Below are 25,543 nucleotides of genomic sequence, written 5' to 3'. Positions count from 1 at the left end.
CATGCATATATTTGGACTGTGGAGGAAACCGGAGAATCCGGGGGAAACCCACTAAGCACAAGGAGAAGAGACTCCAAGCAGAGGTGGAAATCGAACCCTCAACCCTGGAGGTGCAGGGCGACAGTGCTTTGATTTGATTGAGTGTATGCCTATAAACAAGACTAATTATTGGTTCCACCTCTAGATCATGTTTCTTCACACCTTGTGTCTCATGAAGAAGAGACACTGGTTTGGCCTGGTTGAGATACAGGTTCTCAGGCATCATCAGCGTACATGGAACACGTTTGTAGTTAATGCTTTGTGAGTCATTTGCATTGTGTTACTACATACTCCCTTTATAATACTCCACCGGTGTGACCGAGGGACCGTACTAATAATTATCTTGTGCTATATATCCGGAACATTGCAGTTAACCCTCAGAGACAGGGAGTTTACTATGCACTTATCACACAGGTGGGTGGTGGCGACCACTTTCGTATGATTCGTATGATCTCCAGCACTCAGCTCACTTCATTTAAACCCTGGTGTTGTTTTATTCCAACGCAGTCGTCAGCGAGCTCTGGCTCTTGGCCAGCCGACAAAAAAGTGACCTCATCCATTCCTGCCATCCACATCTCCTCGAAGCGAGCTGGTGAGTTCCCATCATCCACTGAGTCATCGCACAGACCACCATCCTTCGTGTGTTGCTGTGTAAAAAAGTCCACCCACATATTTCTGGAAGAAGGGAATTTCCAGCTTTTGCTGTCATCTAATGAAGAAAAAAAAAAACCTTTACTAGCAGTATGTATTACCGTATATTATAGGTTTATATATATATATATATATATATATATATATATAGTATCAGAAAATAATATAGTAGCAGATATTTCCTGTAAGCATGATATGTAGTAAAACTAATCATAAAAAGTGTGTGTTAAATCTGTATCTGTATTATATAATGCAACTAAAGGGATGAAATTTTAGTTGTAAAAAATCCAGATGTTTTTATACAACATGATTAAATCCTTGCACTTTGTTTGGTTGCCATATTTACATTTAATAATATTTCCAATTTAATTCCTTTAATTCCTTCTTTTTTCACCTTCTCTCTCTCTCTCTCTCTCTCTCTCTCTCATTCTCTTATTCACACCCCATGTATAAGGAGGAGTGCCACTACCCACCAGCAAAAGGAGAGCATTTGGTCCGACAGCTGCCGTCTATGCTATTTTCACCCTGACCCCGTATTGCTTTGGATACAATTGGTGAGCGATGACAAAATGGACACAGTCATCTGATGCCTCAAAGGGTACACAGTTCTTTATCTGCTACAACAATACACAGAAACGTCTCTCTGCTCCTTAAGCTTCATTCGTGTTTCCTGGATTAGTATTCTTGTGGTGCGACTTGTGTGTTGTAGTACACTATATAGACAAAAGTATTTCTCCAAATCTGTTATTATTTGAATTCAGGTGTTTCAATCAGGCCCCTTATTCCCAGAGAAGGGTAATCTTAATGCTTCAGCATCTTGGACAATGCCATGCTTCACTAAACTATGAGGCAACAGTTTGGTGAAGCCCCTTTTCTATTCCAACATGACTGTGCCCCAGTGCACAAAGCAAGGACTATAAACACATGGTTTGATGAGTTCAGTGTGGAAGAACTTGAGTCCTGACCTCAACCCCATCGAGCACCATTGGGATGAATTGGAACAGAGATTGCGAGCCGGGCCTTCTCGTCCAACATCAGTGCCTGACCTCATAAATGCCAACTCCAAATTAAAGAATATGTATAGGATACAATGTTAGGATACAATCCAGAGCATGCTTGAGCAGTCAAGATATCACTTCAGGGCAGGAATTTTGTTCCACAATTTTGGCAACACTCTGGGATTTAATTAATCAACTCTCATGTTCTTACTCGTGTGGTCTACACTGCTTTTTCTGTGTACATGGTCGTGGGGAGCCTGGAGTATAATCCCAGGAGATACATTGGCATTTCCATCAGGGAAGAATATGCAAAATCCAAAAGACCTAAGGTGGGACTCGAACCCGGAACCTGGATGTTCGAGGTGACAGTGCTAACCACTAAGCTTAACTTTAATGCTGACATTTGGAATAAACATAAGAAAAATATTCACACACCATCTTAGTCTCATCTTAGTCTAGTTTTATTTAAAATACATTTAATCATAATACCTAGATCTGGAATGGAATGTTCAGCAAGAACATATAGTTGTGATGATTGGGCGTCCACAAACCTTTGGGTCTTTAAACCCATCCCATTAATATTACTTAATAAAGGCTTAGTGGTTAAGGTGTTGGCCTGCTAATCAGAAAGGCCCAGGTTCAAACCCAGCACCAACAAGCTGCCACCGTTGGGCCCCTGAGCAAGGCCCTTAACTGATCAGGTGCCAAATGCTGTAAAAATATAAATAAGCTTAATTAAACTGATCCACAAGAGGTTATGCCAAAAAGTTTTTCATGATGTGGAAGACAAAGGGAGAAAGAGGTCAATAAATAAAGAAATGAAAACGAGGAATGTATGAGAGACCCAGGGTTGTGGAGATGCTCAGAGATAGAGTGGAGGCTGCACCAGGAATAGATGCGAAAGAAAATATCATAAGAATATATATAAGAATATATAATATAAGCAGATTAAACATCTGTTTAATGACCAGATTTATATAGCCTGTTCTGTGACATCTCCTAATTGCCATACTTGCCCAACCGTAACACAGAGATGTTCAGAGAAGCTTAGAATCCAGAGCTCTTCTTGGTTTCTGTTATCAAATAACGCATACATACTGGGTTAGACTCTGCTCGGCACATTCACACCCCAGATTTATTTATCACATACATTTAGACACTGGTTTAGAGTTATATCTTTGGGGAGCTTTTTATAAGGGCATCAATGAACCTGTTATGTCCCTGATAATACATTTCATTTAAAAAAAAAAAAAAAAAAAACATAATTGGAGGCAAGGTAAGTAGAAATACAACTAAATTTAAATGCTCAATGTGCTTAATGTTTCTTTAAATAAATTTGTTTTAGCAGATACATTACATTTGACATGTGAACATCTTTCTTTAAAATACTGAGGTATCTCTGTTCCAATTCATCCCAATGGTGCTTGATGGGGTATTATATGTACAGTATAATAATTTGTGATAACATTTGTGTTAATGATGTTATATTCAATATATTAATAATCATATCTTTATTATATTAATATTCATATTTAATATTAACTGTACAACCACATACTGTTGTTTAAAACACCAGTGATTGTTCTAAAGGACTAATCACTGATCATCATTGGACCCCTCACACCCAGGCCACCTTTTATTTATACTTTTGCCATCGGGGCAACGCTATAGAGCACCTAACACTAGGACAGTCAGGCACAAAAACAGTTTTTTTTCCCCAGGACATATCCCTCATGAACAGTTAAACATCAACTGTCAATAAATATATGTGCAATAATTGTGTACAGTACCACAGTGCAATATACTGTATAATACCACAGATTTCAGATATTTATATAACTTATATATATATATTTTTTTGTGTCGTGCTGTTTTGTCTTGTCATTTGTTTTCTGTTCTGGAAGCTCTGTCACTAAAACAAATTCCTTGTACGTGCAAGCGTACTTGGCAATAAAACTCTTTCTGATTCTAATTCTGATTCTGATCATTCCTCCTAATGACCAATCAATTATTCTTATTGTTCCCAATGACTAATCACTGATCTCTATTGTTCCTATTGACCAATCAATGATTTCCATTTTTCACACAAAGCCTAATCATGGATCACTGTTGTTTCCAAAGACTAAAGATTAATCACGGATCATCATTATTCCCTACAGATTTATCATGAATCACCATTGTTCTTAAAAATTTATTTGTGGATCACTGCTGTTCCCAAAGACTAATTACTATTTACAGTTTTTCCTAATAGCCAGTCAATAATAGCCATTGTTCCCAAAGATTAATTACTAATTACTGTTGTTTCTAAAGATTAATCACGGATCACCATTTTTCTTAAAAGTTAATTACGGATCACCACTGTTCCCAAAGATTAATCACAGATCACCATTGGTATGAAGAATTAATTATGGATCACTGTTGTTCCTAAAAATTATTACTAATCACAGTTGTTCCTAATAGCCAGTCAATAATAGCCATTGTCCCTAAAGATTAATCACAGAGCCAAAGTTCACAAACATTAATCACAGATTGCCATTGGTCCCAAAGATTAATCACAAATCACTATTTCACCTAAAGAATAATCACAGCTCATAATTTTCCCCAAAGATTAATCACAGATCAAAATTTTTCTCCAAGATCAATCAATGATTTTCATAATTAGCACGAAGACTAATTGCTAATCAGCATTGTTTCCAATGAACAATCAATCATTTACATTGGTCCCAAAGACTAATCATGGGTTAAAATATTTCCGGTGACTAATCACTGATCACCATTGTTCCCAAAGACTAATTTTGGATTACCAGTGTTTACACAAAGACCATCATCATTGTTCCCATTGTCCAATCAACAGTTTCCTTGGATCTCAATGTTTTCCAGTGATTAATCACCATTCAAAAGGACTAATCACTATACACTATTGTTCCCCATGACCAATAAATGATTCCAACTAATTACTGATCATCTGTTTCCAAAAACTAATTACTAATCACCATAGTTCCCAATGTCTAATCACTGTTCAGCATCATTTGTCCAACCCTTGTTCTCACTGATTATTATTGTTTGAAATGACTGATCAATCATTTTCATTGTTCCCAAGGACTAATCGGAGGTCACAATATTTCCCAGTGACTAAGAAATGACAAGAAGTGACAAGAAATTTTCCCATTGTGGGACGAATAAAGGTATATCGCTAATCATATTGTTACTGAGGATTTATCACTAATCACCATTGTTCCCAATGTCTAATCACTGATCACCATCATATGCCCCACCTATGCATGTCTTTGAACTTCAAATTAAGGCTTTATGGGTCTTGCACACACACACACACATGGGACGGCATGCAGTAAAATGCTTTTCATGACTGCTTGTTGACCTAAAAACAGAATTTGCATAAACCACAATTTACGTGGATACAAGAAGACAAAGAAACATTTCTTTGTTTTAAACTCTTTTATTTTTTTTTTGGTTATATTTACGAATAATAGGACTGAGATTTTTCTAACCGTAACCGTTTCTGTCAGTTCTATTACCAAACTGCTTACTCACTGATTATAAACATGCAAATATGTGGTTTATTGTGCCGTTGCCAAAGCATTTTTTTTCTAAATGGAATAAGTTAAATCTATTTTTCATAGTTTTATTCTGACAACGAAAAGCTTCTATTCTGCTCTCTTCTATTCTTAATTTTTCCCTTTCATGTAACACAGTTTGATATGCAAATTATCATAACGATTGAATGAATGTGCAAATGAGTGTATATCTGGCAAATTCGAACACCTTTAATGGACTGCATTAGCTGCTTTCTCAGGAAAAAGAGTTGTAGAACCCTGGAACAACCTTCATCACCATCAATGAACAACATACACTGCATCATATGGCCAAAACAAGTGGACACCTGACCTCAAATATACAGTACCTGTTGACCAACCTATTCCAATTTTTCGGAGTGCATCTGTGGTGCATGATAGGGAAGCCTGCCAATATTTTAGTGCGTCCTAAAAGTGTTCAGTGGGGGTTGAGGTCAGTGCATTGTGCAGTACATTTATATATTTTTTTCTTGTAGTCTGAGGGTGTACCTGGTGTGGAAATAACTTATGGAAAAGCGTAAACAGAAGTGTTTGGATATCTGCAAACAAAATTTGGACTGACACCCTGAGTAAGCTGAAACTTTGTAAGAGAGAATCATTACTGGTGACGAGACGTTGCTTCATCACTACAAGTATGGAACGAAAAGTACAGAATATGCAGTGAAGTTCTTTGTGCACATCTACTCCATGTTTAGAGGAGTTAAAGCATCCTCCCTATAGTCCTGATCTCGCTCTGTTGGACTTTCGCCTGTTACCTCGAGGATGAAGATTCACTTATGATGAAGGCCTGACAACAACGGTGCAAAATTGTAGTTGGTCTTTCGGGTGCTCCTGTTGAGGGGTCGCCACGGCGGACAATCCGATCTGTACAACACATTGGCACAGGTTTTACCATCACTGAAGCAACTCTCCCATTTTATCCAGATTTGGGCCCTCTCACAGCCGGAGGTCTAGAGAGAGCTGATTGGCCGAGCTCTCTCAGAGGGGAGGGATGAGAGGTACGTAGCGCTCCCACGTTAATCACGGCTCTACAGCCAATCAGGGGTGTCTGTGAGCTTGCGCACGCGGAAGGAGCGGATAGCGCTGTCCTCCAAATGTGCGTTATGCCCCAACGGTTTGCGAGCGAGCAGTTTGACAAGATGCGGTTGGCTGGCGTCACGTGGTTCGGAGGAAACGACTGAGTGGTAGTAGTAGCCTTAATGTGGGAGCCCCCTAGTGACGGGACGGAATTGGACCCAACCAAATTAGGGGAGAAAATATTTTTTAAATATCTTTGAAATTTTTGTGATTTGATTTCGAGCATACAGTATGAGACAAACTTGATTTAAACTTTCATTGGTGTTACTCATACATTGATCAATCCATCCATCTTTGAAGATTCAGTTTTCATAGTCTACTTTCCTTTTTTGGAGCCATGCCAAGAGTAAAGCCATGCTGTGCCATGATTTTATTTCTGTGTTGTGAGGATTGCGGCTTGTAGGGGAATTACTGTAATTTCTGTGTCTTCCGCATACGTCTATACACATTAAACTATTGCGTTGATTGGCTCCGTTGAGTGACGTGGATACCCACGCTCACCACGAAGGAAAAAGCTCTAAATATGGGGAAAAAGGCGTTAGATGCTGTAACATAACTACCTATAACTTTATTTCTACTCAACAATTTGATTTAATTTTAATCTCATAAAGGTTTAACTTCAGGGAAAACCCTAAGTACTGGCAAAGTTTCATTAAATTCCATAAGGCCAGTTTTTCGTGATGCTGTGACAAAATCTGGCTGGACAGACACACAGATATACAGACAGAATTTTTCCATTTCGCATCCTCCAATTAATGAAACGTCGAGCGAGTAGAGCGAGTTCTGACCAATAACTGGATGAAAACCTTTCTCAGATTTGTTATTTATAACAAATATTTCAGTTATAACCTCATTATTCCATGGGTTATTACACGTGGAGTGGTGTTATCTGATGCATAACGCTTTAAAAGATTTGACACAACAACTTGACCCTGTAATCTGGCTGATATCTAAATAAAATAAATAGCTCAGTTAGGTCTGTGTATGTGTGTGTGCAGGACATGTAACTAGGCATGAGGATTGAGCAACGCTAAAGCCACGCCCACTTTCTTTCTTTTCTTTTTTTTTTTTTAACCTTCAGCCAATAGGCGAGCTGGAATAGGCGCGAGCGTGGAAAAACATCGAGTGAAAACGGTCACACACGCACGAGCCCATACATATATATTTGTGTGTGTGCGCGCGCTCCCCCCCCCAAACAGACACACACCTCCTCGCGCGACTTCAAATCCATTCCTGTGGGAGTCCGAGACACGTTCATTACTCTTCGTAAACTTGTCAAGTTTAATAACCATCATACCCGCTATTATTATTAATAATAATAATAATAATAATAACGATAATAAAAGTAATATATGATTAATATTATGATTGTGTTCCAAGTGGTCGCATGGGGGAGAAAAAAACGAATATAATCAACACAATAAATATTTCATACGTAGTATCGTCGCGTGGACTTTCGTTCTGTTGCTAGGAAACGGCCGCCATTTTGGGAGAGACGCAGAATTAAAACGTTTATCCGGGAGAAAGTGGAAACATTCTGCGTTTTCTCTCTCTCTCTCTCTCTCTCTCTCACACACACATATACACGCACAGTGTGTGTGTGCCCGCGCGAGTGTGTGTGTGTGTGTGTGTGTGTGTGTGTGTCCCTATGTCTCCCTCCCCTCTCCTCCCCTCCCTCCTCTCTCACTGGGAGAATGCCCGTGTTGTACTGACAGAAACGCTACGGGCTCATCAGACATGGAGGCCCGCCGATTAACGGGCACAGGCCCTTTCTCACGCCTTTAAACACACCACCCTTGGACGAAGGAAAGCCTGGAAGCATTTCAGGATATTACGGGTAAAACCAACAACAACAACTCCGAAGACGAGAAATTCGCAGAAGAAATTCGAGGCAGCGCGAGAGAGAGAGAGAGAGAGAGAGAGAGATCCATTTCGGGTTTCTGTTGATTCAACGCGGCCGCCATTTTGTTGACAGTTCGTGTTATTTTTAATAACCCTCCACACTCGGGTTTCCAACCCCGGCGCTCGGGTTGAGCTCGGCGTTTTTTTGGCGAGTTTTTTAAATTTGAATCACTGTCATTTACTCAGGAATGGTAGTTCGCTAAGCTAGTTGTAGCCAGGTTGTCTGGTTAGGCTAAGCTAGGCTAGGCTACGCTACGTTGCTCGCTCGCTGTAAGAGTTAGCCAAGCTAGCCGTGTCAGCAATGTGCCACTGACAGGATTGATGATTCCTCCTCCAGCAGCAGCAGCAGCAGCATTCAGTCGGCGTGTTTTTCCACGAGAATAGACCTGATTTGTTTACTGATTTCAATCATGAAAACGACACGATTAAGTCATGTGGGTTACTGCCACGTTGGTAGGAAGGAAGGAAGGAAGGAAGGCCACCTTGCAGGCAAACCCTGAAAAATGATAGCTAGCCCCAGTGTGAGTAGCTACTGTAGCTGGAGAGAAAAGTAGCATCTTGACTGCTAATATATATATTATATATATACACACACTAAGTGTCTGAGTAGTCAACCATTCTAAGATCTATATTAGTGCGTATGTTATTATCATTATTATTACAATCACTTATGCGTATTAATGTTATTGGTGCACGTCTAAGGTTTGAGGGGTCCCTGTTGTGATTTTGTGTTTGAGAAGAGGATCCAGATCCAGATCTATTAAAACCCATTTCTACAGTCCGGATTATTTTTTAAGTTCCCTGTCTTTTCCTCCAGGATTTTCATCTTTTTTTATTTTTTGTTTCCCCCCCCTCTCTGTTTTGTTTTGTGTTTGTTTGTTTGTTTGTTTGGGACATCAGCTCAGCAGTTCACTAAGGGAAACATGCTGCCACTGAGGAATGAATCTGAATGATGTGAAAGCTCGTCTTTGACCTTTAAAAACAAACCAGGGTAAGTCGTTTCCAACTTTCTTTACGATTCCTTCATCGATGATGTACAGCAGGAGGAAGAGTTTGTGTGTGTGTGTGTGTGTTGACTGTTAAGGAGGTGTGTGTAGGTCATTCCTGCAAAACATCTGCAGGGGAAATAATAAAAGCACAGACGCACGCACACATGCTGGTGTATTTATTATTATTAAAGCTTTTTATTTATTAGACATCTGTAATTTTGATGTTCAGCTGGAATCAGATTAAATAAAAGTGTGTGTGTGGGTGTTTGTGTTTTTGTAAAAGCCCCGAAACATTTCCTCTGGTCTGTTTGGGTTGAAAACGTATTAATAACTCTGTGTGTGTGTGTGTTAGTGTTCAAAGTGACCTAACGTTTTGACCCCGTCACTAATGTTAAGTAAAAGCGACATGCTAAATGACGTCTGAAACCTTTCGTTCACCTTTGACTCTTGACCCCCCCCCACCCTCCTCCTGACTGCCCCAGCAATGTCAACGGCTGTCAAGGCAACTTGCGGCTCGCCTGGGCCTTTTCTTCTCTGCATACTTTCAGTTGGAGTTTAAAAGCGTGTCGTAAAAACATTGACGGTGAAGCGACAGTCAGTTAAAAATAACTAACTCGTTCAACTCTGAAAATCGTTCGCTTTATCGACATGGATTGGATATGAATGAATGTGTGCGATTTTGTCTTGCAGAAATTCGTCATCATTCCTGAAAATCCTTTCTTTTTTAAAGGAAGTAAAGAAGAAAAGAAAGAAAACTTGTACTCATGTTTTAAAGTTTTAAAAATCTCATCTATAAAAAGATTATTAAATTAATCCTAACCTCGACTCGATCAATGTCAAATCACACTTTTGCGCAAGTTACTTATGCGCTTTTTATTTTTTTTTTGATCAAATCTAGAATATACCGTTATGGTTAAACTGTTTGTTTTCAGTTATGTTTTACCGCTGTGTGTATCTGATGCCACTTATCTTATCAAAAAAAGAGCTTTGTTTTTTTCCCCTTAAAAACAACACACATCCTTATGCTGGTAAAATAAAAGAAAGATTAGACAAATGCACATCTTAAAGGAAAATAAAACAAGTATTTAATAAAAGCGAACGAAATTATGCAATAGTATTCTTATTCTTATTATTATTATAAAAGTTTTTGGCATAGAAGTGAATAAAAGAATATCCTTTAGATTTTCATCCTTGACTGTTTATTTCCTGCTCCCAGCTGTATGGACACAAGCCCTTTTATGGAGTTTTGTGGGCGTCGCTACATGCAACAATGAGCTGTTACAATAGGTAATTATCATTTGTATCAAGGTTTTTTAAAAACTAAAAAAAAATTTCGCCAAACAACTTTACTTAACGATTAGTACACGAGACCCAGTGCGTGTGAAATTGCTCCTGAGGGAATCTGTTCAACTGAAGACAGGCTTTAAAACCTTTATTCTGAAAGTGATCGATAGTTTTTGTCATTGTTATTAAAATAAATCTATGATAAGATGAATCTCTGTAAGCTGCCCGGAACAGCTGAGATCTGTCCAGCACCTAGTGTTTTATATACACAGAAGTCTTTTTTATTTTTTATTTTAACGAGCTTGTTTTAACGAACCGTAACCTCCTCCAGTCCTTTAACGCCATATATTAAACGCATATGTTAACAAGCAACTCCCAAGTCACTTCCACACAAGCCCGTGTACGCGACACGGACAAAACGTGTGGACAAAACTCAGCTGTTAAACTCTGTAAAACTCCGTCCCATGTCTCTCCCTCTGTCTTTTTCTCTCTCATGTCTTTTGAAACGTGAGACGGAAATGTGGATGGTATTAGCGGGATTAAAAGGTCGCTGAAGCTTTCGATTTGGCACCGTATTAATAAACTCTCCTTTTTAAAAGACAAATAAATATGCTGTCACTGGGAAAAGTTGTAGCGGTTGAGTTTATAAGAAATAAAATTACTAATGATAGAAATATGACTATGAAATCTGTCCGGCCTTGTATTCACATCTGGTCTGAACAGTCGTGAGAAAGAAGAGAAGAAGTATTATGGCCATGGACAAACGTGTAGTTTAAAAAAAATAATAATAATAAATATATAAGAAGTCACATCATAATATTATAGAAATAGTAATCATTTCCTTAACATTATACAGTGTATTAATAGTATTAATGAATAAATATATATATTCATAAGAGTTAAGAGTTAAAACTTTCTTCTGTTGACCAAGTTTCTTTACTTGCTGTGAGGCGTTATGAACTGTATCCACTTTGAGTGCAGTCTGTTTTTGACCAACAACGCAGGACTAATTTTGGATTACACGTGCTTTGTTTATGTTGCTGCGGTACGTAGCTATCAGCTTGAATGAAGCGTGGCGCTGTAACTGACCGGTTTCTAAACCTGAGGTGTTGTAGGCTAAATCGATTTTTGCTTTGGTTCGGGTCGGAGGAATTTAGCCGAATCAACATCTTTGTGTTTTTGTTTGTTTGTTGTTTTTAATATAGTATATCAGTAAATCTTCGACAGGACCTAGCTTTGATCTACTTCATATTGATTTTATTTGTTTAGAACTCTCATAAAACAGCTTTATAGAAATTTTTCAATATGTTAATAACATGATAATAAATGTAATATATAGTCAGAGGCGACACCGGCAAAGAAAAACATGAGTTTTCTCTCTCTCCAAAGGATGAAACCTTAAATGTAACCACACTCATAAGCCTGGGTGCTTTTTTTATTTTTATTTTAATCGCTAGATGTGTTTAAGTCAAACCAGGACTTTTGATTGTGCAGATTAACAACAGAGTTATAAGATTCTCTTTATAATCCTCTGCTTCACTAAAGCACTTATCCCAGTGTTTCACTAGTGCTTTGATACCATCAAGGTAGAAAGTTTTCAAAGGATACCGAAGCCATGGTCGGACTGCCTAACTGATTCACGGCTGAAACCCCGGCCTCCCAGGAGCTCCCTTAATGGCTCTAAACATGTGAAAATGTCCTGAAGTGAGGTCAGGACTTCACTGGGGTAAACGTCATTTAACCTTCATTCATCAGAAATTCCATCACGAGTCCAGGTTTGACTTGAACGCAACGTAACCGTGTACTAGAGAGTGGAAAAAATAGCTCGATGTGTTAACAAATAGCATAAATGTGAGTTTTAGGGTCGTTTCTGGAGTCATTATAGTTGTAACGTTAAGCCTTGAGTCGTGAATTGTTCTACAGCTGTCTGTACAGTTTCTCTCATGGTATTTACATCCTGCGTGGTGATCTTAAGACTGCCGGACATTGTCGTCCTCGGCTGCAGCCAGAGATATCGTACAGCGGCTGATATTTGTGGCGAGGCCAAAAAAACGCTGTAATAACAGCACTGTCCTTCTGTTTAATGTCAGAAACGATGCAAACGAGAGATAAGCGTTGAGAATGACATCACCGATTTTTCGAGAAAGATGTGATTTATGGTTTCGTTCAGGACGTCAGGGCCAGAGCCGTCGGACGATCTCGTCCTGAGGCATGAGGGATCAGCGGCGGCGGCGCCAAAACCTCAAGCTTTAAAGTGAAAGTCAGGATGAGAGAAAGAAGAGGCTTCGTGGCGTTCTTTTGTTACGCTTGCGGTTACAGGAACAAAGAATACGTTTCAGCGTGTGTGTCTGTAAAGCCTTGAATGAAAACTCACGGTACGCAAACTTTCAAGCGGCACAAAAAGTGTGGGTTTAAGCTTCTTCTTCTTCTTCTTAGATTATCAAAAGAGAAGCCAAAAAAGCACACAGTGATTTAGTTTTTTTTTTGTCCACAGCAATTTTTCTGAGAAAGGTTTCACTCCTTAGAAACGAGCAGTGTGTGTGTGAGTGAGAGAGAGAGAGAGTGAAAGAGCAAGAGAGAGAAAACGTGACTTAATAACTATGTAGTGAATAAGTTTGTAGAGCCAAGAACACTTAGGAAATAAGAAAATGATTGTCACTGAGGGAGGGATAGACAGAGGAAAGAGAAGAAGGGAGGGCTCACAGGAGAAAATGTGTTTTCGATTACCGAGAACACAGCAGCTTTGACCGCTGTACTGTGAGCTTTCCAAGTGAGTAAGAAACGAGTACAAGTGAGTAAGAGGGAAAAGGCGATGGATATTAAACATGGGCTTGGTGTAGTCGTAGTACAGCAGAAAGAAGCCTGATGTCATTCGACAGAAATTACATTATTGTTTTTTTTTTCTTGTTTTTAAACGTTTCTGAGTAATCGTAATAAACACACGAGACAAGAAATCATGTAGCGCTGGCAGTAATCCCTCCGTAGACCAGAATTCGTCTCTGCTCTGTTGTCAAGGCTGTGCTTTGCCCTTAGCTGGGCATTAGGAAAGCCATACGCATGCCTGTACTTTGGTATTCTGCCTCTTTCTTTTCCTTCGTCACCGCTGTTTTGATTGGCGATCACACAGCAGGACCGCAGAAGCCAGCCAGGTCCCGTGACTCCCGGTGGGAGGGGCATGTCTTGACTGAGGCCGAGGTCACAGCTCTGACTTGCCTCTCTTGATTATTTCAGCAACAGAAACCACCTGCTCCTGCGCAGGCCTTCATCTTTAACACTTTGAAATGTTAAAGGGAGTAGGATACAGTCGCGTCATGCGATTCTCACATTTAAATCAACGGCAGCGCTATTAGACATTCCTCAGGATGCTTGGACTCGTGTGCGTTGGGGCGTCACTGACAGACAAAGGGGTTCGGTCAAGGTAACTGGGAATGAGTAGCCCCTCTAGGTGTTCATTTTTGAGCTTCTCTCATCGTTAAGGAAGAGGCGAATCGTAGATGTTAATCAAAGCAGTGAGAGATTTCAACTTCAACCGTAACACAATATGTCTTTATTAAGCTCATGTCGTGCACAGGCATGCTTGGACAGGACATGATTGGGTCCAGTGAAGGGACACTGATGAAGACATTCTATACAGTAGGGCAAAAAAGTATTTAGTCAACCAACAATTGTGCAAGTTCTTCCACTTAAAAAGATGAGAGAGGCCTGAAAATTCTATACAGTAGGTATACCTCAATTATGTATACAAAATAAGAAAAGAAAAACCCAGAAAATCACATTGTAGGATTTGTAAAGAATTTATTTGCAAATTATGGTGGAAAATAAGTATTTGGTCAATAACAAAATCTCAATACTTTGTTATATACTATTTGTTGGCAATGATGGAGGTCAAACGTTTTCTGTAAGCCTTCATAAAACATGGCAGTAATGTTTTGCGGTCACTGGGCAACACAGACTTTCAACTCTCTTCAAAGATTTTCTATGGGGTTGAGATCTGGAGACTGGCTAGGCCACTCCAGGACCTTGAAATGCTTCTTACGAAGCCACTTCTTCGTTGCCCAGGCGGTGTGTTTGGGATTATTGTCATGCTGAAAGACCCAGCCACGTTCCATCTTCAATGCCTTTGCTTATGGAAGGAGGTTTTCACTCAAAATCTCACTATACATGGCCCCATTCATTCTTTTCTTTACACGTCGTTCTGGTCCCTTACGAGAAAAACAGCCCCTAAGTATGATGTTTCCACCCCCATGCTTCACAGTAGGTATGGTGTTCTTTGGTTGCAACTCAACATTCTTTCTCCTCCAAACATGACAAGTTGATTTTTTACCAAAAAGTTATATTTTGGTTTTATCTGACCATATGACATTCTCCCAGTCCTCTTCTGGATCATCCAAATTCTCTCTAGCAAAGATCAGACGGGCCTGGACATATACTGGCTTAAGCAGGGGGACACGTCTGGCACTGCAGGATTTGAGTCCCTGGCGGCGGTGTGTTACTGATTGTAGCCTTTGTTACTTTGGTCCCAGCTCTCTGCAGGTCATTCACTAGGTCCCCTCTTGTGGTTCTGGGATTTTTGCTCACAGTTCTTGTGATCATTTTGACCCCACGGGATAAGATCTTGCGTGGAGCCCCAGATCGAGGGAGATTTATTAGTGGTCTTGTACGTTTTCCATTTTCTAATAATTGCTCCCACAGTTTATTTCTTCACACCAAGCTGCTTACCTATTACAGATTTAGGCTTCCCAGCCTGGTGCAGGTCTACAATTTTGTTTCTGGTGTCCTTTGACAGCTCTTTGGTCTTGGCCATAGTGGATTGTAACTGTTTGAGGTTGTGGACAGGTGTCTTTCATACTGATAACGAGTTCAAACAGATGCCATTAATGCAGGTAACGAGTGGAGGACAGAGGAGCCTCTTAAAGATAAAGTTACAGGTCTGTGAGACCCAAAAATCTTGTTTGTTTGTAGGCGACCAAATACTTATTTTACAGAGGAATTTGCAAATAAATTCTCAAAAATCCTACAATGTGATTTTCTGGATTTTCTTTTTTTTAATTTTGTCTCTCATAGTTGAGGTATACCTATGATGAAAATTACAGGCCTCTCTCATCTTTTTAAGTGGAAGAACTTGCACAATTGGTGGCTGACTAAATACTTTTTTGCCCCACTGTATATACAGTCGAACCCCGAAATTGGTGAGGCGTTATGCGTTCCTAAACCACCTGCGACTCGGGGAATTTTTTTATTAATTTATATATATTTTTAGTTTAAACCCTTAATATGCTTCGAAAACAAGCAACTTCCAAGTTGCTTTTTTTTTTTTTAAATTTCAGGCTCAGTTTAATACATTACCCTTAAAAAAGTATATAAAAGTAAACCTGTATACTGTACAGTACTGTACTGCTGTGTCTCCCGCAGTGATGGAATGTAAAATACAGATGTTACCCCTCTATATGTACTGTAATTCATACAAGCGTGTGTTCTTTGGTATGTGCTGTCTTTCTTTGGTATAAGTACTTTAGGGTAAATATGATAATAATTCCCAAGCCGCGTTTTTTCTTCCACGGTCGCTTTGTGTTCTCTCTACAGCGCTAAAGAATTGTATAGTATTTAATTTTATATGAAAATTTAGCTGAAATTATTTTAATTTTTAGGTTACAAAATGAGTTAATAATATTGTTCTTAATAGTTTAGCATTACAACACATAAAATATTATATATTGCCACGAAAAAGCCAGCAAACAATTATTAGTTACTTTTAATAGAAAAATCCGCCAACAACTCAGGACGCGAACTCTGAACTGCGACTTCAAACCGCAGGGGTCGACTGTAGAAATAGAAATCACAGTGACCACAGATTTGGTTAATATTGTGATTCTGTAAGTATCATGATTTTGTACAATTTCAGTATTGCATTTTTTTCTTTCGATTTTTATTACAATTTTAAGAACCATTAAAAAAAATTTGAGTCATAAATCAGAAAGTTTTATGCCTTAATTTTATTTAACAGCTTCACCTTAATTTGAATTTAACGAGTAATAAAATGTAGCTCGTTCCTTATAACATTCATTTTCTCATTTAAAAACCGAGCGCAGCATTTAAACACTACAAACAAACTTCAGATACTGTATAAGAGTTTAACATTTAAAGGCTTTTATTATTATTATTAAAAAAAACTTGTGCTCGTGCCACATGGGATGCCGGTGTGTAAAGTTATACTGTAGGATTATAAAGAAATCTTTTTAACGCGGGCAGCTTTTAATAAAAATGTGTTTCTGTTGCAGCACTCTGAAACTTGTGCACTCCAGGTACAGAATCTGTTTTGTCAAACATGATCAGTCTTGTCTAGTCAAGCTGAAAGACAGCTAATTCCGGTTACTTTCTGATCACCTGATGCATCTCTTTGATAAAAGTAAAAAAAAATTCAAAATCGATTTTGAAGTCAATGTGGCGATGCATGAATCAGCACACAAAAGAATCGTGATTCCGAACAAATTTTTTTTCCCCGCCCATCTTTAATACGTTTTTTGTGAGAAGAACCACATATGGTCAGGTGTGCACAGGAATTGAACTGAAGGAAGGGAAGAATGGTGATTCGGGCCTCCTGACCCACAACCCCCAGTTTAGGTTCCAGATGTTTTTTTGCGTAGTTGCGGGATCTGAACCAGACAGTCTGACTTGGCTGACACGCACATATAGAGTACTGGTGTTGTTTTGCTTGCAAATAGATAGTCGCGATAACGAACAGGTGATTTCCGTCTCGTTCTGACACTAACACACAGTAACGAAAGGCACAGTGTAATTCAAGAACGAATAATTTACATTTTCACCTGGAACATGTCAATTTTTTGGGGACGTTGGTGGTTTTGCATAATGTTTTGTGTATCTATCTTGCACGCTGATGCTGCAAAATAAACCAGCAACAGACAAATCGATAACTATGAAATCTGAAAAAAGTTTTTGTCATTTTATGATAGCTGTTTGTGTTACCCAGCATGCATTTGTTACCAGGCCAGTTGTTTCAGTGACTGTGATGTAGGTTACTGATTTGCCAATGCTTTGGCGTTGTTCATAAACGTCGGAACACGAAGCAGGGAAAAATGTCAAGCTGGAGTACGAATGCCTTGATTTGAACTAAAATTTTGATGCCAAAACAAATCTGGATGTTTATTTGAGTTTTTGAGACAAAATTCAAGGATCCACAGCAGCCAGATTCTTTCATATCACTAACATTTATCAGTTTTTTAAAGTTTTAGTCTACTTTTAGAATTACTATTAGCCTACATATATATTTTTAACCGATTGCTTCATGCTTTCTCGCCAGTTTGAAGGTGACGAGGGCTGGGCAGCCAGGAAAGAACAACACTGCTTCAACCCAGCATCTATCAATATAGCACCCCCCCTTCCCGTTTTCCACCTCCAACTGGATTCTGCACCCCCCAGTTCTGTACTTCTTGCGAGCACGCACTGCTCAGCCCCTCTCTGTTTCTCCTAACATCAATGGATCAGAGGACACAAGGAGGGCCCACCACACCACCTCCTCTCCCCGCAAATGCCCTACCAGTTGAGTGTGAGAAAGAAGGAGGAGGTGGGAAGAAGGACGACGAAGATGAAAAAAAGAAGCGAGAGAAGGAAAGAGATGCGCAGTCGGCCGCCGTCCCGTGCAACCCGGAGAGTGGTGCCGGTGACCAGCAGCAGCAACAGCAGCAGTCTCAGCAATTCTCTGTCAAAGAAACAAGCTACTCAGAAGGCAACGTCAAGCTTAAGATAGGCGTCCAGGCCAAGCGAATGAAAAAGCCGCCTAAAATCCTCGAGAATTACGTGTGCCGGCCAGCCTTCAGAGCAACAGTTAGACCTGGGAGCCGAGGCGGTGGACGAGGCAGTCGTCGAGTGGGACCCTCCGATGGTGGTGGCAGCACTCCTGGTGTACCACACGGTAAAGAAGCAGAAAAGGACTCCGCTGTTAACCCAGGAGCACCTCAGTCATCAGTCCATCCATCAAATACTGCGCCTACCACCGCTTCTCTTCCGCTTTCTACAACCACCAGCCCTGAAACTTCTGTAAATGGGAATACTCCTGCTAAAAGGGTAAGGTTGTGGCTGTGGCGTTTGTGAAATGGAATTTAAAAAAAAGTTACATAATTATTTTGCTAAAATGTAGATTAATGAGTCCAAGCTAAAAATGTTTATTCCAATGCTTAAGAGATGTAAGAATTTACATTATATGCCCAAATGTTTTGGACACATGACAATCACAAAAAAATAAGCCCTTCCTTGATTTAGTAATCTTCACTCTTTTGGGAAAGAGCTTAAGTGTCTTACAGTAAAGGGAAATGTTAGGGGTGGGGGGGGGGTGGCTAGGTGTCCATATACTTTTGGTGCTGTATCGTGATATTGTGATGTTTAAGCCTATAGCCATAAGACAGACCATGCAAACTTAGTGTGGTTAGTTTTTTTTCCCCCTCACAAATGAGTGCCTGTGCTACATGCAAAATAGTGTTAAAAGAAAGAGAGAATGAAAGGTTGGATGGATAACCACAGCCTACAAATATGCTTAATTGTTTTATCAGTTTTTTTTTTTTTTTTTTTTTTCATTTCATTTAGTCATTTTATATCTCGGTATCTGTATGGCTGATAAATCTGTACAGGAATTTTCCGCAGTACAAATGCTGGGCTTGGTTTGTAATATGGGAATGATTAAAATCATGCCAAATACCTTCAATCCCAAGATGAAAATCAGGCCCTGATATCTACATGTTTTTTTTTTTGTTCTCATTTCTTTCTTTCCTTTGATTGTGTTTTTTTCTGTCAGTGTATTGTCTCTGGAAGTCTCATTTTCTTCTTTCCATATGTCTGTAATACTGATTTCTTGGGGAAAAAAAACTATAGAATTTTTTTTTGTATCATGTTAAATCAATACCACTTGTTTAATTTTGGAAATACTTTAATTGTTGTTTTTCTTTTCTCAATAGGGTCCCCCGAAGATGACTTGCAAGTCAGAAGGAAAGGGTGATGTAAAAACCCTTTCATCTTCAGAAAAATCCCTTAACAGTCACTGCCCCGTATCGGACGGCAAATCACACTCCTCTGGAAAGAAGAGCCTGGCACCCCAAAACAACCCACCAGCTCATTCACTACTAACTCCTCCTCCCAGTGCGTCTCCTCATGACCCCAAAATCGATGGAGTCACAAAGCCCCCTCAATACATTTACACAGATAACCAAAGGGAGCAAGAAAGAGGAGCTCCAAACTGGGGTGCGCCTACAGTCACTGAGAAACTCGCGCAGCTTATAGCCACCTGCCCACCTACTAAGTGTCCTAAGCCCAAAGTCCGGAAAGTAACCCCAGCTCCACCACACAGCAGCTCGCCTCCTCTGATCTCCAATTTGCAACGGCCTGAGCGGGCCATGGCCAACAGGAACACATATTCCAGAGTAGCTCACCTTGCCCCTCCTCCACCCGTGTCACGGCCCCCAGGTCGTCCATATGGCTCACGAAACAAAGACAGTATCCTGGAGAAGTTATCTGGCATACCTAGAAAAGAGGAAGCTGGTGGACTTTCAAAGGACATTACAAGTAGCAACAGTACCAGCAGCAGCAACATTCCTGTAGTGTCTTATAGCAACAGCCGCTTAATAACCAATACTGATAGCAACGATGACGATAATAGCAATGGAATAAAATTGCAGTCTCGCCTTGGGCCACATTCATCCACACCTTCTCTCTTCTCTTCTTCCTTAGAGAGAATAGGGAGTGCAATCAGCCACCAGGTGATGCCTGTCTCTCTTGGATCAAGGATTACTGCAAGCCCCTCACGAACAGAGGAATCAATTGATAGAGAGAAAGAGAGGGACAAGGACATATTCAGTCTCAGAGAAATAAGCAAAGGCTCTTCCCCGATTTTGTCAGGGAAGCAGGACACTAAAGAGAAGGGGCTGTTCTCTATACCTCGTGGAGAGAGGGGAAAAAGCTTAAGTCCATCTAAACGAAGTCCTGCACAAGAAAGTCGAACAAGTGGGGAACATAGCCCTGCTGAGTCCACTAAACGCACTGCTTCTCCTCCTATCCCTACCAGTTCTAGCAGCAGTCTTTCACCACTTTGTGACGACCATGACCCTGCGTCCCCTGGATCTCCGACAGAACAGGAATCTAAGCCTCTTAAGAAACGGCGGGGTCGAAGACCTCGCTGGACGAAAGCGGTCAGTCGCACGCAAAGAGCGATAGAAGACGCCACTCCTAGTCAAACCAAATGCACCATACTGCCTACAGACCTGTCATCCTCCCCACCCATTCGTCGACCTGTAGGAAGGCCCCCCAATGCTAATCGCATGCTTTCTGGATTCTATTCGCCACCACCCAAGAAAAGGGGGCGGCCCAAGTCCAAAATGCCAACACTGGATGCACCTGCACGTGGTCGTTTGCCTCTCAAAGTTACTCCCCAAAAAGTTTACTCCATGTCCAAAGAGGAGCAGGATCCCCCTGTTTTGCACCCAGAGGTGGACCTGAATCCTCCTAAACCCATGCCACGCAAAAGAGGGAGACCAAAACGCTTACCTCCAACCCTGCCACAGGAGACCCAGCCTCCAACACTTGCTCCAGAGCCAGGTGATTCCGCGGCAGGTGATAAGAGTTTTCACAACAAAGGCAATGGGCAGCTCATAATGAAGACGATTATAGGCAAGATCAACAAAATGAAGACTGTGAAGCGTAAGAGGCTTCTCAGTCAGATACTGTTGGGCTCAGGACCGGGAACTGAGCCAGAGGTCCCCAAAACTACAAGTATGTCTGGGACAGTAGCTTCTGCTTCACAGTCTCTCTCAACCCTTGCTGCAACATTTGGTGGCAAACTTGGACCTCAAATCAATGTAAGCAAAAAAGGGACAATATACATGGGTAAAAGAAGAGGCCGCAAGCCAAAAGCACCAGCCAACAATTCCCCAGGTGCCCCTACACCCCCACCTGAACCCTTTTTGACCCCAAACACTTCCTCCCCACATCACTCACATCAGTCTTTGGTTTCACAAAACCAGCAAAACCAGATTCCCCCCTCTGACATCTTTCCTTCCCCCTCGCTTTCCCAATCTAGTGGGGGTCAAAGCCCCATCAGCGACGCTAGTTTTGTGGAGCCCGGGTCAGTCCACTTGATGCCCCACTCACACTGTAGCCACCACTCATTTCCCTTTACCCCACCAACTCTTTCAGCACCCTCCCCACGTTCTTTGGGAGGTTCGGCGTCTTTACACTCCTCGCAGAAAAAGCCTTCTTGCAGAGGTCACCATCACCACCACCACCACTACCGACAGCATTACCACTGTCGCAAGCTCTCACCCCCCAGGCCCCTATTGCCTACATCCCCTGCTCCTCTTAGTGAGCTGAAGGAGGCCACGCCTTCCCCAGTCAGTGAGTCTCACAGTGAGGAGACCGTGCCTAGCGACAGTGGCATTGGAACAGACAACAACAGTACATCTGATCGTGGGGAGAAGGCTGGGAGTGCTAGTGGTTTACCTGGGTTAGGCGTCTCACAGAGTATGACCAATGGGCTACTAATGCCTGGAATGATGGGGTCATCAGTGGGTATCGGGGTAGGGCATAACCCAAGAGGCAGTAGGAGACATTCGTCTACTGTACTTCTTGATTGCCCTTCACCCACACCATCTCCACTTGGAGAGAGGTCATCAGCTGATTCACGGCGACCACACCCACTGGCTCCTGCTTCAGCACTAGTGGGCCACAAGGAGAAGCATAAACATAAGTGCAAACGGCGTGGTCATGGATGCCCAGGCTATGATAAGTTGAAAAGGCAGAAACGCAAGCGCAAGAAGAAATATTTGCAGTTGCGTTCACGCAGACAAGATCCCGACTTCCTGGCTGAGCTTGATGAGATATGCGTGCGGCTTTGTGGAATACGGATTTCACACCGCACACCTGTTCTTCGTCTGGGCAGCAGCTTGGGTCACGCTGCTGGAACATCTGGCACGAGTCATGGGGCTGGTTTGGGTAGTACCAGAGCCGGCAGTAGCATTGGTGGTGGCACCAACCCCGCACCTCATCATTATTTGCATAGAGACCTTTTACCCACAATCTTCAGGATTAACTTTAGTGGGTACTACTCACCCCACCCAGCCTACCAATGCGATTCTCTGCACTATGTTCGTAAGCCTGATCTTAAGAAGAAGCGTGGAAGGCCCCCCAAGCTTCGAGAGTCAATGTCAGAGGTGCCTTTTGTTCCTGGGCTAGGGTTCCCCCTAACAAGTGGAGGGTTCTATCATCCTTCCTATGGTGTTCCATACTCCTCGGCCCCTCTTGGACTTGGTTATTATCGGGGTTATCCCCCAGCCAGTGCACTGTACCCTCACCCTCACCACCAGGTTCCACATTCTGCCTCATCTCACCATGGCCACCATAGCCCGTCCTTCCCTCCACCGCCTCCTCCTTCATATGTTCATCATCACCATCACCCTCCCCACCTGCTCCTCAACCCTTCTAAATTCCACAAGAAAAAACATAAGCTTCTACGACAAGAGTATCTCAGTGGGGGGCGTTCAGGGGTGCTGTACCCTCCTATGTCTTCAGAATTGTCACTCAGTTGGCACCACAAACACAAGCACAGACATAAACATCGTGACCGCTGTGGAGAGGAAGAGGGTGACGATGGTGGAGGAGTTGGTGGTGGTGGAGGAGGAGGGAGAAATGGAAGCGATGGTATAGGAGCAGGAAGAGTGGAGAGAACGAGGAGAGGCGGAAGCATGGAATCGCTCAAGCATTGTGGGTATGGTCCAGATAGCTCAGCTGACTCCAGTGTAAACAAACAAACAGCCGCCATTTCTGGCAATTCCCCGTCTTCCTCCTCGTCATCCTCAGCTGAAAGGTACAAGCAAAAAGAAGCCTCTATGTCCTGTCTGTTGCCGTCAAGATTATCCTTGGGCCAGGGGAATCGGGGACACCATCCTGCGGACTCCTTGTTCCGGATCGGCAGCTACGATGTTGATTACTCCAAACTCTCCCACAATCAGACTCTTGGACAGGGGCCGTTCTCTGACGGGCATGTGCACAGCTCTGTGGGTTGCTCGGACAGTGAGGATGAAGATCATGCTTCACCAAATGAGGAACAGGACTCAGGCTCCCACCACACTAACCTTTTTGCTTCAGCCCTCACTCGGACTTCTCTTAGATGTAATCAGGGCAAGAAAGGTGGGAGCTCAGAGGGCTCAAGTCTGACGCGTCTGGACCGATCACTGAGGAGAGACCTCTCCACTTCTGCTGAGAGAAGAGAGACAGGTAAATGATTTTATCAAGTTTTTAATAACAATGAAATGGACTGTCCTGCAGTTTTTAGGGTTTACTTAGTCAGTCTTGACAAGTGACTAAATAAACATCAGATCCTCTCAAAAGTGACCCAGGCTTAACATTGTGAATGTTGTACGATAAATGCAGCAAAGCGTACTCTTATAGTTGTTAATCATATGTCCTTCAGAAACTTATCCTGTTATTTCAATGTATTGAGGAATTCTTGGCTTTTTTAAACACCTTGATGGTTAATCTTTTATAGAAGAGAAGACTTTTATCAGCTACACTCATGTCAGGTTCATATAGCTATTAGCTTTCTACTGTCTTAGCCTGAATTTACACCAGAATGCATCACAGGAGTATAATATAGTGGTTGTCTGTTTTACACCCACTTGGCACAATTTATTTTCATTTCATAAAATTTCATGCTCAAATATACACCCTTGTCTGTGAAACATTGGGGAGGGGAACAAGTGAAGCTGGGAAACTCTAATTGTAAAACAGGGTAATAAAACCATGGGTCAGTGTACAACTTGGGCATTTTTTTTTTTTGTCTGAGTATAACGACATGGACAACAGGCATAACCTGTAGTTGATGAAAGCGAGGAAGCGCTTCATGAACATTCCCTTAACCTACAGTTCAACGGTAATAAATGTCTGCCACATTACCTATACAATAACATATCTGAAATATCAAGAGTTAACAAGTATTGGTTCATACGTACTGTATGTGTATGTGCTTATGTAGATCATCCCATGCGACCAAGAGTAGAGTAGCAGGAATCCAGTCAGAGTAAGCCATAAATGGCTGGATATTAGGTGTTCATTGACTCTATATACGAGCTACATTGATTAAAAGAAGTTTGGGGAATGGAACAGGACATAGTGGGTTATAATGTTACACATTTTGAAATTTGTTAAAATTTACTCTTTACCACTTCTGTAATGCTCGCTCAAGCTTCTTTTCGTCTGGGTAATCATGAACAAACTTATCTGCATCTGGAGGACACTTTGAAAAAGCCATCCCGGAGTTAGAAGTTAATCAGATAGGACAAAGTTGATCCGCTTTTTGCTGAACTTTATTAGGCAGAGCCTGTGACGCTAATGACCCAGTTAGATGAGAAGAAAATGAAGCAACTTTTAAGCCATTATTTAAACCAAATGCAATTAACCAAATGCAATTAACCAAAGTCCAGTGTAGTTCTTTAAACCGAAATAGCTGGAAGATGCAAATTAGCAGTCAAGTGTGCCCAAAACCATTGCCCGCCTTTATTTTCAAATGTCCAACCTGGTCTGTGCACTGTTGGTAAAATCACCAGGGTGAGTCAAAAATTATTCGCACTCTGGCTCTACGATTTGTTTTCACTTTTAGAAAAAACAAACATCTTTTTTGGGGCATAATCCTTTTTTTTTAATTTTTTTTATAGACTTTGTCCATATGTCAACAAGCTTTCGTATTCCCTTATAAAAAAATTTTTTTAGCTGAGCTGCGAGCCAGGAATGCACCGCTGTCTTCACTTCTTTATCAGAAGTTAATCTTTGCTCTCATAGAGATTTCAGGAGACCTCACAGGTAAAAGTCTGATAAAGCGAGCTCAGGACTATATGGAAGATGCTGTAACAGAGTGGGCAGAAGTGTGCAGACTGCCATTGTCATGACATGTCGTGGACGTGGGCGGACGTCCGGCTCCTTTTTTGATGGCTAACACTTGTGCGACACACACTTGTCA

General features: G+C 41.3%; 1 protein-coding gene across 1 annotated transcript in view; it reads left to right on the top strand.

The window, feature by feature from the left end:
• The first annotated feature begins 8,023 nt into the window (after window positions 1-8,023).
• Window positions 8,024-25,543, top strand: part of ash1l (ash1 (absent, small, or homeotic)-like (Drosophila)) — a 42,821-nt gene continuing 25,301 nt past the window's right edge. The window contains exons 1-4 of the mRNA XM_053490177.1: window positions 8,024-8,195; window positions 9,161-9,251; window positions 17,852-18,615; window positions 19,500-23,805. Coding sequence (XP_053346152.1) covers window positions 18,028-18,615; window positions 19,500-23,805 — 4,894 coding nt within the window. The 5' untranslated portion in view covers window positions 8,024-8,195; window positions 9,161-9,251; window positions 17,852-18,027. The remainder of the gene's footprint in view (window positions 8,196-9,160; window positions 9,252-17,851; window positions 18,616-19,499; window positions 23,806-25,543) is intronic.

Source organism: Clarias gariepinus, chromosome 28, assembly GCF_024256425.1.
Source record: "Clarias gariepinus isolate MV-2021 ecotype Netherlands chromosome 28, CGAR_prim_01v2, whole genome shotgun sequence".
In the NCBI taxonomy this organism is placed as follows: Eukaryota; Metazoa; Chordata; class Actinopteri; order Siluriformes; family Clariidae; genus Clarias; species Clarias gariepinus.
The sequence above is the reverse complement of the archived record's forward strand: the minus strand, read 5'-3'. Positions and strand labels throughout refer to the sequence as shown.